Here is a 15,403-nt window from a genome sequence, read left to right as displayed (position 1 = left end):
TTAAGCACAAAATATTTTATCGCGCCATTTATACAGACAGAAAAAAATGTTCCAACTGAAGTGGAATGGCTTACAGCACTGGAGGTCAGTTTGAAGCTCGTAAACAGATAAACAAGGGAAATTATACATATACAAAATCATGACCGTATACATCTCTGGAAAGAAAAAAAAAACTTAAATAAGAAAGAGAAACATTTTTCCTCTAATAATAATGTAGTCTGAAGACCATTACTGAGATTTGATTTCAAATAACATACAAACAAGACATAAAAATCACTGTACAAAAAGTAGAAACAAACCAAATGGCAGTTCCAGAAACATTAGAAACGTACAAAGAATTTTTTTTTTTTTTCAAGTGGGACCAAATTTTTAATTTAATGCCATAGAAATAATGTGCAACACTCTGCTTTAGAGTGAGAATGTGATCAAACTGTTTACACATAAATTTAAGTGCATCTCAGGTTGCTGTATGTGCATTTTGGCACAATTACTTCAATCAGGTTTATTTCAAATAAACGAAAAATGCATTAGATGAAACGTAACAGTGAAAGTTCAGGAAAAGCACATGTTTTGCTTTCTATTTTGGTTTAATTTCTGCAAAAAAACCCTCCAAAATGTTCTTCAATAATTATGTTTTACCTTCTGCAAATCAATCATGTCATTGCCTCTAATCAATCAGGCGTGGCAAATAAACCAATGAAAATAAATATACATTATCTACACTAAACTTCAAGTATATAACAGAAAACTATAAACCTGATTTTGATCCCCTCGGTGGCACTGTAGTGCTAAATATTAAATACAATGATGAGAGGAAAATTATTCCTTTGGACTTAAAACTGAATTTTCTATTAACAAATGTCCCTTTTCAATATTTCAAAAACTTGTACACAGAAACAAATACTATCAAGTAGACAGATGCATTGATTGGCACTTCACATCTGTATCGCCTTTCAAGACACCAATCAATTGAAAAAAAAAAAAAAAAAAAAAATTCCAAAACAACAAAATACATGTAGATTAAACAACAGATGTAATGTTTATGAGTACAATACAATGCAACATTGCAGTTAAACTATGATGTCTGACCCAAATCCTAGTTGTGCTTAGGTTGCAATTCAAGGTAGTAACAATTATAACATTTTCAGCAAAGCTGCAATATTAAAAGCATGTTAGATTAAAGCAGGTGTATGGAAATTATTCTTTCAATTAGTATACAATGTCAGTTTGCCCAAGCACTTCAAATATCTAATAATATTCAAATATTATGCTATCCAAAGAACAAGAAAAAAAGGCAAGACCACATTAAATCAGCAAACAAATATTGTGAGTATTGTTGAGTATGTACTGTGTTTGCGTTCAATTATATATGTTTTACACAGTATATACTCTATACTCGTACTACTAAAAATAGTACAAGGTAGTTTGGTAGTATGCAACTTCAAACTGACCTATAAACAAACTATGGTGTGTACTTACTTCAAGTATTCATTTAATGAAATATATTCAAATTGTGATGGTCATGTGGGCACTGCAAGGAAAGCTAATGAGCAGCAATCTCCAAAGTTTGCGGGTCAATTAATGCTTTGACCTGCATTGAGCATGGGCTCATGTGTAGGACGCAAGATTGCAAAAATTGACAGTAAGAGGTGGCTAAGGCTTACACTTATATAGGGTAGGGCAATAAGTCCACAATCATATGAGATCAAGTGCTTAAATGCTCCCTTCTCCAATGCATGCAGAAACAGGCGCTCACATACTGTATACATCTTGATGAAATTCAGTAGTCCATCCCATCATCACTTTCATAACAGTCTGAAGGAGCATCAGTCCCAAAGTAACGGTCCCCAAAATTACCTGCAAAACAAATCACAATATATTGCGTGTCCCATTTTTTCTTTGTTTTTTACTGAAGGAACAGTTAATTTAAAAATTACAATTTGCTGAAACTCACACTCAGGGCTTTATTTCTTCTTTGGAACAAATTTGATGATATGTTGCATTATATCACTTGCACACCAATGGATCCTCTGCAGTGAATGGGTGCCGTCAAAGTGAGAGTCCAATCAGCTAATAAAAACAAAACAATAATCCACTAATAGCCAAAATATTTCCTATGGTTTCCTCCGGTCAAAAAGTCCATTCCCTCTTGTCCTCTCACATCAAAATCCACCAACATATTCATTCAGAATTGTTTTGGAATGCTTGATCTGTGCATATTTCTCTCCTGATTCAGGCGAAATAAGAAAGCAATATTATGAGGACTCATATTTTAGCCAGAAGCAATGGTTTGGAGTTAAAATTGGTGAACTGGAGTCATGCGGATTACTTGTGGATTATTGTTTTTATCAGCTATTTGGACTCTCATTCTGATGGCACCCATTCACTGCAGCGGATAAATTTGTCCCAACAAAGAAACAAACTCACCTACATCTTTGATGAGTAAATTTTCAACAAATTTTCATTTTTGTACTAATATTAATAATAATAATATTAAAACTTCTATTACCAATCCCTGGAATGATGTGAAACTCGTCATTGACATTCTTGTCCACGGCAGTGGTAATGATGCGCACTTTGGGAAAGGCGTAGGCCACTGAGTGAACGCCCATCTCTGCCATGAGCAAAGAGAGCAGGAAGATCTTGTCCTCCTGGACATCATGATCCTGGAACAGAGGAGTTTGTGAATTGCCCTCAGTTAAACCTTACAAACGGTACATATCATGTCATATAATATATAATGAGGAAAAAAAATGTATTTCATCCCCTGCTGATTTTGTACGTTTGTCCACTGACAGCGAAATTATCAGTCTATAATTTTAATGGTAGGTTTACTTGAACAGTGAGAGACAAAATAACAAAAAAATCCAGAAAAACACATTTCAAAAAAGTTATAAATTGATTTGCATTTTAATGAGTGAAATAAGTATTTGACCCCTTTACAAAACATGACTTAGTACTTGGTGGCAAAACTTTTGTTGGCAATCACAGCAGTCAGAGGTTTCTTGTAGTTGGCCACCAGGTTTGCACACATCTCAGGAGGGATTTTGTCCCACTCCTCTTTGAAGATCCTCTCCAAGTCATTAATATTTCAAAGCTGATGTTTGGCAACTCAAACCTTCAGCTACCTCCACAGATTTTCTATGGGATTAAGGTCTGGAGACTGGCTAGGCCACTCCAGGACCTTAATGTGCTTCATCTTGAGCCACTCCTTTGTTGCCTTGACCATGTGTTTTGGGTCATTGTCATGCTGCAACACACATCCACGACACATTTTCAATGAGGGAGGAGGTTCTCACCCAAGATTTGAAGGTACGTGGCCCCATCCATTGTCCCTTTGATATGGTGCAGTTGTTCTGTCCCCTTAGCAGAAAAACACCCCCAAAGCATAATGTTTCCACCTCCATGTTTGACAGTGGGGATGGTGTTCTTGGGGTCATAGGCAGCATTCCTCCCCTTCCAAACACGGACAGTTGAGGCCAAAGAGCTAGATTTTGGTCTCATCTGACCACAACACTTTCACCCAGTTCTCCTCTGAATCATTCAGATGTTCATTGGCAACTTCAGAGGGCCTGTGCATGTGCTTTCTTGAGCAGGGGGACCTTCACGGCATAGTGTTTTACCAATTGTTTTCTTGGTGACTATGGTCCCAGCTGCCTTGAGATCCTCCCATGTAGTTCTCGGCTGATTCCTTACCATTCTCATCATCACTGAAACTCCATAAGGTGCACGGAGCCCCAGACCGAGGGAGACTGACAGTTATATTGCGTTTCTTTTATTTGTGAATAATCGCACCAACTGTTGTCACCTTTTCACCAAGTTGCTTAGCAATGGTCTTGTAGCCCATTCCAGCCTTGTGTAGGTCTACAATCTTGTCTCTGACATCCTTAGACAGCTCTTTGGTCTTGGTCATGGTGGAGAGTTTGGAATCTGATTGACTGATTGCTTCTGGCTCCCAGGTGTCTTTTATACAGGTAACAAACTGAGGTTAAGAGCACTGTCACTGTCAGATTACTCCCAAGCTCAACTCGTTACCTGTATAAAAGAAACCTGGGAGCCAGAAATACAAAATCTGCAGGTGATCAACTTTTAACATAACATAACATAACATAACATAACATGAGTTTAACTTAACTTAATAAACACTTAGAAATATATAGATAACCAATTCAAGATTCCTCTAAGTAACCAAGTTGTTAACAGATAGAAGTATTGAACCAAGGCCAGATAGACCTTTTAAACACCCATATCAAATATGAACTTTGGTCCCACTTTAATCCAAAAACTGAGCAATTTGGTTAGGACTGTTTGTTTTTTATGCAAGAGAGGTCCAAGATGTAGATGTAGAAATGTGATCGTGTTGGGTGTTCACTGAAACCGATCAGATCTAACAAGACAAGATCAGTTCTGGGGCTCCATGTTGACATTTATCTTACGCGTCTTAAAAGGATCCAAAATCTAATTCACAATGCCCAGGAAACGTAAAAATATTCAATATCTGTGCATATTTGAGAAATTGACCTGTCTGCTGAGGTGACTTACAAGTAAGACTCTGACAGCCATGAGAGCTGCCGCTCCTGTTGACACAGTGCTGTCCATCAGGATAACGTAGTCCTCGCTGATGTCCTTGGGCAGACGAAGGTAATGGAGCTGAGGAGGAAATTAGACTGTAATAAGACAAATTTATAGACTAGGCAATGATTTATGTGACATTGCGTAAAACATTAAACTTCTAAAGCAGAAACAGACTTAAACAGATGGTTTTGCACTGAGATTTCACCCTAAATTAAATAAGGACATCTAAGGAATTTTGAGATCAAAAAATGCAAATGGAACACGACAGTATTGAGGATGAGTGATATATATACACACAATGAAATTACTAAAACTTAAAACTGAAATATAAAACTAAAAGCTAATTTAAAATAGTAATAAATTCTATAATAGTATATGAATAATACTACACTAACACTGGTCATAAGCAGTACAAGACTGTACTTAATGCAAAGTGAACATACAGCTGGAGGGAGCTGTATGCAATACTCTTACAAAAAAAAAAAAACACCAAACTGACATCCATCAGCACAGAGCTGTCAAGTTTATCATGTACATCAAGGCACATGTTACATGTCAGAGAAAAAGAGGTGTAGATATCAAATCTGACAAACCACAGCAGTGAAACAGACCATGACCTGACTAGTAGGCTACGAGTAAATCATAAGTGCCGTCTCACCAAGGCTGAGAAGACAAGGACACATGATTACACAGACAACTTTTGATCAGAGCTTGTTTATAGATGTGTCTGTCAGTTGGATGGGTGAGGATATGATACCTCAGGCTCTCCTGTGTCATGATTGGTCTGAATGAGTATCTTCCCAAGTCGAATGTCCTTACAAACAGCCATCAAGGCCTGTTCCATGGTCTCTCCTGCCCGCAGAATGGACACACCAGTTATCTGTCAAATGAACAAACAAGAAGCACAGGTATGAAGCCCTGCCATACAGATAATAGCGATACCTATGGAAACTTGTTGATGGAATAGAAAATAAATAGATAATTGTGACTTTTTCTCTCACAATTTATATAAAACTTTTTTCTCTGAAAAAGTAAATAAATAAATAAAAAATTGAGAGATAAAATGTTACTTTTTTATTTTGTGGCAGAAACAAAACATCAGATGTAAACTTGGAATTGAGGAAAATAGAATTCTGAGTTTCTATCTTGACATTCTTTCCTTTTTCAAAATTGTGAGGAAAAAAACGTCTCAAAAGTGAGATAAACTCAGAACTGTGAGACAAAAAGTGAATAGTGAGACAAACTCAGAATTGACCCTTCGCAAAGACCCACCCTTTTTAGTTGCTATGTCCGGCAAACAATACTGATCTCACACTACACATTATGTTCTCAATATATTGCGAAGTAAAGAGAAAACTGGCAACACGAGACAGACAAGACAGTACAGGTTACTTCTGGTATGAAACGAGATCTCAGCTTTAAAATGTTTAAGGAAATTCAAACAATAAATACCCTTTTGTGGCTCTTTATTGTGTCATGACAGACCACTGTATTGCCTTATTAGATCAATCGACATGTGAACCGTTCGTCTTAGAATTTACTTAAAGAACAAAAAAAAAAAAAAAAAAAAAAAACATGAATGAATGCTAGAACATATTTTATTTCAACCACGGAAAGTCAATACACACAATTTTTTTTTTATTTAAGTCCACCAAAGTTAATCCACTCTTCTGTCTGATTTGTTTGTCCGACAAAATGGCAGATTTTGCGTTATGATTGGTCAGATCACCTGTCAATCAAGCTGTTTGCGAAGTGTCAATTGTGAGAAAAAGTCTCAATAATGCTAAACTTAATTGTGAGAAAAAAGTCTCAATAACGATAAACGTAATTCTGAAGTCTGAATAGTGAAATAAGCTCAATTGTGAGAAAAAAGTTTGAATAGTGAGATAAACTCAATTTTAAGAAAAAAGTCTGAATGGTGAGATAAACCCAGAATTGTTAGAAAAAAAGTGAATAGTGAGAAACTCAGAATTAAAAGTCTGAATAGTGAGACAAACTCAGAATTATGAGAAAAGTCTCAATAGTGAGAAACTCAATTGTTAGAAAAAAGTCTCAATAGTGAGATACTATTGTGAGAAAAAATCTGAACAGTGAGAAACTGAGAATTGTAAGAAAAAATCTCAATAGTGAGAAACTCAATTGTGAGGGAAAAAGTGAATAGTGAGAAACAGTATGAACTCAGAATTGATAAAAAAAAGTCTGAATAGTGAGATAAACCCAGAATTGTGAGAAAAAAAGTGAATAGTGAGAAACTCAGAATTAAACGTCTGAATAGTGAGACAAACTCAGAATTATGAGAAAAGTCTCAATAGTGAGAAACTCAATTGTGAGGAAAAAAGTCTCAATAGTGAGATACTATTGTGAGAAAAAATCTGAACAGTGAGAAACTGAGAATTGTAAGAAAAAATCTCAATAGTGAGAAACTCAATTGTGAGGAAAAAAGTGAATAGTGAGAAACAGTATGAACTCAGAATTGAGAAAAAAAGTCTGAATAGTGAGTTAAACTCAGAATTGTGAGAAAAACAAGTGAAAAATTCAAAATTGTGAGAAAAAAAGTGAATAGTGAAACAAACTCAAGCTCAAAACTCAAACTCAAGTGTGAGAAAAAACACATAATAATCTCTCAACAAACAAACCCTTTTCCCGCTCAGCCTCTTCCCTTCATACACAGTTCCTTGAGGAGTTTCAACAGACACCGGCTAAAGGGAGAAGACGAAATAAGGATCAGTGATTGATTTTTAAACAAATTATATAAAACAAGTGCTATAATCTTGAATGAAGACTTGCTTCACTTCACACCATAAAAATGTAATTTGTCCATGGGGGCCCTGTCCGACACTCGTATGTATCACTGTATTATATCCAATACCCAGAGCTCGTAACATCAAGTTTTAAAGTTCATTAATGCCGGTCCACTCACCTTCAGTGGCAGGAAGGACAGGGCGTGCTCTATGAGAAGCCTCATTAATCTCTTTGAATAGAAAATAAATTCATCCCGACTGGTTTCTTTATTCCTGGGGGCACAGGAGACACAGTCAATAATACAAAATGGAGATGATGTGTGTTTTGGAAGACTGTATGGTACCCAAGAACCACTGGCCAATCCTTATTTTATTTTAATTACCCAATTACATATTAGTGACCCAAAACATACAAACATACAGTAACTCAAGCCGTTGCCGGCCTGCTGAGGCAACACTCATTTTAATAGGCAATTAATCATTAAGCTGATACATTTAGCTTTCTATTTATTTGTGGCATTAATTACACTTATATTGGAATAACACAAGTTGTCCATCTAAAGGGAATAATGGTGTGAGCAGTAAGGTCATACCTGATAATAGTGTGCATTCCTCTGACTTGTGGGGTGCTCTCCATGACACTTAGGGTCTTGGGTAGAGGCTGACCCTGATGGGCAGATGCCAGGGCTGATCTATATAGCACATGGATATGAAATGTAAACATCCCGCAAGTTGCACACAAGCAAGCAAAATAAGTAACCACACTTTTTGCTAATGGAAAAGAGACAAACATAACAATATTTGACTTTTTCCCAATGCGAATATGGTTGGAAGAGCTGATGGGAGTTTGAAGTGTTATGGCAGAAGGTCAAGGCCCATTCACTTCAAGTCAGGATTTCCATTATGAACACATTTTAAAATAAAACAACTGTATAATTTGCATGAATAAATCACTTTCGTTCCAAAAACAAATGTCACTAACCAATAACATATGGACTTAGGTTATGCGTTGATAACCTGTTAATATTGTAGGAATAACTGTCAGTAAGAACAACAATCAGACTTGGTGTGAACAGGCCTTTACATTAGAAGTAGACAGAAGTGAGGGTTTCGCAAACAAAGATCTGATGCACAAGCATTAAAGAAACCGTTCAACAAAAAATAAGAATTGTCGTCAGTTACGCACTCATTTCATTCTAAACACATGACTTTCTTTCTTTCATAGACCACAAAAAAGCACTGCTTTTTAACATCGTAAACCTCTAAAACCTCTTTTTGTATGTTCCGGAAGAAAGAATAAAAAGTCATACTTGAGGTAAAGTAAATGACAGTTTTAATTTTAGGGTAAACCATTTCTTTAAACAGTGAAATAATGGGATATTAAAGAAATAGTTCACCTTCCAGAATAAACATTTCCTAACAATTAACTCACCCCTAGTGTCATCGAAGATGTTCATGTCTTTCTTTCTTCAGTCAAAAAAAAAAAGGTTTTTGAGGAACAACATTCCAGGATTTTTCTCTATATAGTGGACTTTAATGAAGATTGAGTTGAAGGACCAAATTCCAAATGTACATGATTCTAGACGAGGAATAATGTTCTTATCTAGTGAAATGATCAGTTATTTTCTAAAAAAAAAAAAAGTACATTTTAAATAGTTTTTAACCATGTTTGTCTTGCACTAGCTCTGCACATTATGTAATCACACTGGAAAAGTCACGTTCAGTTAGTTCTTCGTCTGTGTACTTTGGTTCAAAAAGGTAGGGTAGGGTGAATAACTAAATCTAATTTTCCCCTCCAACTTCAAAATTGTCCGACATGGTTGTTTTCCCTTTTTTTTTTTTTTTGTAAAGGGCGTTTGATTTTCTGTGCATGTTCACTTCATAAACACTGGGTCGGTACTTCAGCCTACGTCACATGTGACCTTTCCAACATGACTAAGTAATGCTTGAAGTCAAGCTAGTGCAAGACGAACATTTGTGGTTAAAAAGTATACACATTTTTATTTTTATTGAAAATCACCAATTGTTTTGCTAGATAAGGCCCTTATTCCTAGGCTGTGATCGTGTAGAGCCCTTTAAAGCTGCACTGAAACTGCATTTTGGACCTTCAACCCATGTATCCCCATTGAAGTCCACTATATGGAGAAAAATCCTAGAATGTTTCCCTCAAAGACCTAAAACAAAAAAACACATGAACCTCTTGGATGACATGGGGTGAGTAAATTACCAGGAAATTGTTATTCTGGAAGTGAACTAAATCTTTAAATAAAACCAACAATATTGGACTGAACTGTTCATTTAATTACAAATGTGAAAATTTAAGCAAAGACTGAGAGTACCATCTACAGCGTACAAAAACCTACATTAAAGACTGATTTGAGATATTTAAAGGAAAAGTTCACTTCCAGAACAAAAATGTACAGATAACGTACTCACCCCCTTGTCATCTAAGATGTTCATGTTTTTCTTTATTTAGTCATAAAGAATTTTTTTTTGACGAAAACCTTTCAGGAATTTTCTCCATATAATGAACTTCTATGGTGCCCCAAGATTGAACTTTCAAATTTCAGTTTAAATGAAGCTTCAAACAATCCCAAATGCAGTTTCAAATGATCCCAGCCAAGGAAGAAGCGTCTTATCTAGCGAACAGTTTATATACTTTTTAACCTCAAATGCTTGTCTTGTCTTGCCTGAACTTTTTCCAGTTCATGACAGTTAGGGTATGTTGAAAAACTTGCATCTCATTTTCTCCCTCAACTTCAAAAATCAGTTCAAAAGGATCCTACATCATTGCAGAAGTACCAACCCAGTGTTTACAAAGTGAACATGCAAAGATGATCAAATACCCTTAACAAAAAAGGTAAAACAGCGATGTAGGGCAATTGTTGCGTCATACCCTAACTGTCTTGAACTTAAAAAAAAAAGGGTTCAGGTAGAGCAAGACAAGACAACCGTTTGAGGTTAAAAAGTATCTAAATTGTAATAAAAAAAATAATAACTCATTGTTTTGCTAGATAAAGACCCTTCTTTCTTGGGCTTATTTGAAGCCGCATTTAAACTGCATTTTGGAAGTTCAAACTCGGGGCACCATAGAAGTCCACTATATGGAGAAAATTCCTGAAATGTTTTCCTCAAAAAACAATTTCTTTATGACTGAAAAAAAGAAAGACATTAATATCTTAGATGACAAGGGAGTGAGTACAGTCATGGCCAAAAGTTTTGAGAATTACATAAATATTGGAAATTGGAAAAGTTGCTGCTTAAGTTTTTATAATAGCAATTTGCATATACTCCAGAATGTTACGAAGAGTGATCAGATGAATTGCATAGTCCTTCTTTGCCATGAAAATTAACTTAATCCCGAAAAAAACTTTCCACTGCATTGTTAAGAAGGCTTCAGGGCGTCCAAGAAAGTTCAGCAAGCGCCAGGATCGTCTCCTAAAGAGGATTCAGCTGCGGGATCGGAGTGCCACCAGTGCAGAGCTTGCTCAGGAATGACAGCAGGCAGGTGTGAGCGCATCTGCACGCACAGTGAGGCCAAGACTTTTGGAAGATGGCCTGGTGTCAAGAAGGGCAGCAAAGAAGCCACTTCTCTCCAAAAAAAACATCAGGGACAGATTGATCTTCTGCAAAAAGTATGGCGAATGGACTGCTGAGGACTGGGGCAAAGTCATATTCTCCGATGAAGCCTCTTTCCGATTGTTTGGGGCATCTGGAAAAAGGCTTGTCTGGAGAAGAAAAGGTGAGCGCTTACCATCAGTCCTGTGTCATGCCAACAGTAAAGCATCCTGAGACCATTCATGTGTGGGGTTGCTTCTCATCCAAGGGAGTGGGCTCACTCACAATTTTGCCCAAAAACACAGCCATGAATAAAGAATGGTACCAAAACACCCTCCAACAGCAACTTCTTCCAACAATCCAACAACAGTTTGGTGAAGAACAATACATTTTCCAGCACGATGGAGCACCGTGCCATAAGGCAAAAGTGATAACTAAGTGGCTCGGGGACCAAAACGTTGACATTTTGGGTCCATGGCCTGGAAACTCCCCAGATCTTAATCCCATTGAGAACTTGTGGTCAATCCTCAAGAGGCGGGTGGACAAACAAAAACCCACTAATTCTGACAAACTCCAAGAAGTGATTATGAAAGAATGGGTTGCTATCAGTCAGGATTTGGCCCAGAAGTTGATTGAGAGCATGCCCAGTCGAATTGCAGAGGTCCTGAAAAAGAAGGGCCAACACTGCAAATACTGACTCTTTGCATAAATGTCATGTAATTGTCAATAAAAGCCTTTGAAACGTATGAAGTGCTTGTAATTATATTTCAGTACATCACAGAAACAACTGAAACAAAGATCTAAAAGCAGTTGAGCAGCAAACTTTGTGAAAACTAATATTTGTGTCATTCTCAAAACTTTTGGCCACGACTGTACATTATCTGTACATTTTTGTTCTCAAAGCGAACTTCTGCTTTAATATATGTCGCCAATAAATTTGCTTCATTGTGGATGCTGGTTTCACCAATCCTTAGCCCACAATGCCATACAGAAAGACACCACATCCTAACCAGTGTGACGCGACAAGTACTCTGCCCTGGCATAACATAAGGACAACCAATCAGAAGAATGTCTTGTCGCTTTTCACAGTCAATGCTGGTTAGGACTGTGATGGACTGACAGTGTAAATGTTATTAGCTCACTCTGAAAAGATGATGCTACGTTAAACATACACAAGCTGTAAAAAATTCAAACATTAATAGTACAAAAAAAAAAACTAAAAGGGCAAAATGTGTGTTTATCAAGTGAGGAAGGATTGCAGAGAATGGATCCAAAATCAAATAAGGAGGAGGAAACGGAACAGGAAAAAAAGAAAGGCAAGAGGATGCAAGAATATATCCTCACATATCCCAGCGGAGTTTCCTCTGAAGAGGGGAATAAATGTTCATTGGGAGACAATGATGACGAGACAGAGAAGAGAGAGAGGGAGGGGGAGAAAAGAACACGACCTGATTAAAGTCTATACAGAACAGACAGACACATCACAGCCAAGATGAGCTCAGGTTTGGGTAGTATATCAGTGGTTTTCAGCTGAGGTGCTGCAATAAATTGATAAAATTACAACAGATGTCTCAATACTGCAACCATATGCATTATCTATGGGTTTCACAGGCTGCACGGTATCTAAAGACAGCAAAACCACTGAAATAGGCCCATCCCTGTGTTAGCAACAGCATCAAAATAACACAGTGGAGGTGGAGACAAAAGCTACATAGTGCAGCTATGGTGTTTTTTTGGCTTGCAAAGCTTCTTTATAAATATATTCTATGCCTTTACATCAATTTTGTGCAATACAGTGTCCAATTACAGCTATGATTTCAGACCAATGAGATTTTATTGTGGGTGAGGCGGTTTATCCATTTATTACTTCTTTTATTAATTTGTTCAGTGTAGACCACAGCCAGAGCTACGCTTTTCCTTTTGACTCCATGTGCATCTCTGCAGGTTTGAGGAAAAGAAAGGAGAGATGAAGCACGGGTTTAAAGAATGATGGACAGAGAGATGGAAGGGAACGAGGGGAAAAGCAGCCATACCTCACTGTGATTTCACGCTGGGATGGTTAGAGCAATCGGTTGAGGGTTTAGCAAGTGTTTCATTACAAACACGCACGGGAGGAGAAGAATTTAAAAAAAAAGAAAAGAAAAAAAAGACACACTCATGAAATGAGATATTCACTCAGAAAAGCCATTCCAAACAGTCAGCCCTCACCCTCTCCATGGTATACTGGGGAAAATATTTCATGGCACTATCAGTTACTCTTATGGCCTATATTTAACCAGATACAATCACATTCTTATATACATTATATACACAATATACATTTATGCTTCTCATATTTTCATCACTGAAAATAAAACGTTTTAACAGTTTAACTGATTTAATAGTCTTTTATCACTGTCACTGTATTACTACAGTATCACGGGGTTGCTTAGATAACACATATAGACAATTTTTCATTGCTTTAGTTACACCAGCTGTTTTGTTTTGTTTTGGGAAAAGGTTGATTCTTTAACGAAATAAAATTAAAAATTAAAAGTGTCTGTTTGAATTAGTGGAAATTCTATTTTGAATGAATGAATGAATAAATAACTGAATAAACACATGAATATATTTATTAATTTCTATATTAATAATTTACGTAATAATAGTAATGTGTATGTGTTTGTATACATCATGCATATACACACACACCATTTTAAATGAATAAATAAATAAGGTAGACAGTTTTATACACTGGTCAGTATTTATCATTTCAAATAATTTAATATATATATTTTTTTAACGAATTAAACTAATACATTTAATTTTAATTCATTTTAAACAAATAATAAATAAATAAGGTAGACAGTTTTATACACTGGTCAGTATTTATCATTTCAATTAATTTAATATATATATTTTTTTAATGAATTAAACTAATACATTTAATTTTTATTCATTTTAAACAAATAATAAATAAGGTAGACAGTTTTATACACTGGTCAGTATTTGTCATTTCATTTCAATTAAATAAAAATTATTTACAATTAATTAAATTAATACATTTAATTTTTATTAATATTAAATGAATAATTGTGACCCTGGAGCACAGGTATATTTGTAGCAAAAGCCAAAAATACATTGTATGGGTCAAAATTATCAAATTTTCTTTTATGCCAAAAATCATTAGGATATTAAGAAAAGATGTTCCATGAAGATATTTTGCAAATTTCCGACTCTAAATATATATAAAACTTTTTGATTAGTAATATGCATTGATAAGAACTTCATTTGTACAACTTTAAAGGCGATTTCTCAATATTTAGGTTTTTTTTAACACCCTCAGATTATAGATATCAGCTTTCAGATGACGTATAAATCTCAATTTCCACAAATTGACCCTCATGACTAGTTTTGTGGTCCAGGATAACAAATAAATAAATATGCTTTTTTTTTAAAATTCCATTAATTTAATCAATTTCTTTCTATATTTTTAAACTTAATTGGCCGCTACCTACCACATGTTAGCAAGTTCAACGTTAGTCTTTTTTCTCTCATATAGCAAAAATGTCAATACCAACATTACTATCATATATAATATTAAAAACCCACGTCACACATTATACAAAACAAAATGTGAAAAATACCCCTAATCGTTAAAAAAAAACTTTTCCAGTGTCTCTGAAACAATATTTTTCAGGCAAAGTACTCACTGGGCCTAACACAGAAAATCTTTTAAATCTGACCTCTATGTGATGAGAAACCCAATGCGGCCCTGTGGCTTTAGAGCATGATATCTTTTGCACAAAAGCACATGGTTCATTAGTCCTAAAGATCATTCCTCACTATGACTGATTGAGTAAAGAAGAGCAAAGCATTTTCCACCTCAGTATAATTCATGACTTTATTCAGCTTGCCAGGCACTAGAACAGGAGTTCTCAACTCTGGCCCTCGATGTCCATTTTCCTGCAGAGTTTAGCTCCAACCCTAATCAAACACACCTGAACAAGCTAATCAAGCTCTTCATACAAGAAAGTTACAGGCAGGTGAGTTTGATCAAGGTTGGAGGTAAACTCTGCAGGAAAGTGGACCTCGAGGGCCAGAGTTGAGAACCTCTGCACTAGAAGCTCTAAACCAGAGATCAACAAATCTGGACCTCGAGATCCATTTTCCTGCAGAGTTTAGCTCTTACCCTAATCAAACACACCTGAGCATGCTAATCAAGGTCTTCAGGATCATTAGTGAATAACAGGTAGGTGAGTGTGATCAGGGTTGGAGCTAAACTCTGCAGCGCATTGGACCTCCAGGGTAAGATTTGGGGAACCCTGCTCTAAACCCTTTCTGAGAAATACATCCGTCATCAATACATGCACAAGAACATCACTCACAAAACGTTAATTAGTGTTAACATCTTTGTCTTTCTAATAATTACCTTTGTAGGCACCTGAAGTCAACATGAAATCAAACCTGACTACACATTTGAATCACCAAAGCATGCTATTTCAAAGAAAAACAGTGGATAATGTTAACCAACATGGAAAAGACTATTC

The 15,403-nt window shown here is 36.0% G+C and overlaps 1 protein-coding gene across 2 annotated transcripts in view; it reads right to left on the bottom strand.

Moving 5' to 3' along the window:
• Positions 1 to 15,403, bottom strand: part of LOC141283229 (uridine-cytidine kinase-like 1) — a 31,117-nt gene continuing 15,714 nt past the window's right edge. The window contains exons 8-15 of one of the 2 annotated variants that reach the window (XM_073816516.1): positions 12,908 to 12,924; positions 7,910 to 8,008; positions 7,496 to 7,589; positions 7,212 to 7,274; positions 5,333 to 5,455; positions 4,543 to 4,650; positions 2,510 to 2,666; positions 1 to 1,857 (exon numbers count right to left, since the gene is read on the bottom strand). In XM_073816516.1, the coding sequence (XP_073672617.1) occupies positions 1,781 to 1,857; positions 2,510 to 2,666; positions 4,543 to 4,650; positions 5,333 to 5,455; positions 7,212 to 7,274; positions 7,496 to 7,589; positions 7,910 to 8,008; positions 12,908 to 12,924 (738 nt within the window). In that variant the 3' untranslated portion in view covers positions 1 to 1,780. Of the gene's footprint in view, positions 1,858 to 2,509; positions 2,667 to 4,542; positions 4,651 to 5,332; positions 5,456 to 7,211; positions 7,275 to 7,495; positions 7,590 to 7,909; positions 8,009 to 12,218; positions 12,239 to 12,907; positions 12,925 to 15,403 lie in introns of both variants that reach the window. The other variant, XM_073816515.1, reaches the window with a different exon arrangement.

This window comes from Garra rufa, chromosome 13 (assembly GCF_049309525.1).
Source record: "Garra rufa chromosome 13, GarRuf1.0, whole genome shotgun sequence".
Classification (NCBI taxonomy): Eukaryota; Metazoa; Chordata; class Actinopteri; order Cypriniformes; family Cyprinidae; genus Garra; species Garra rufa.
Note: the sequence above shows the minus strand (reverse complement) of the source record. Positions and strands in the feature narration are given on the sequence as shown.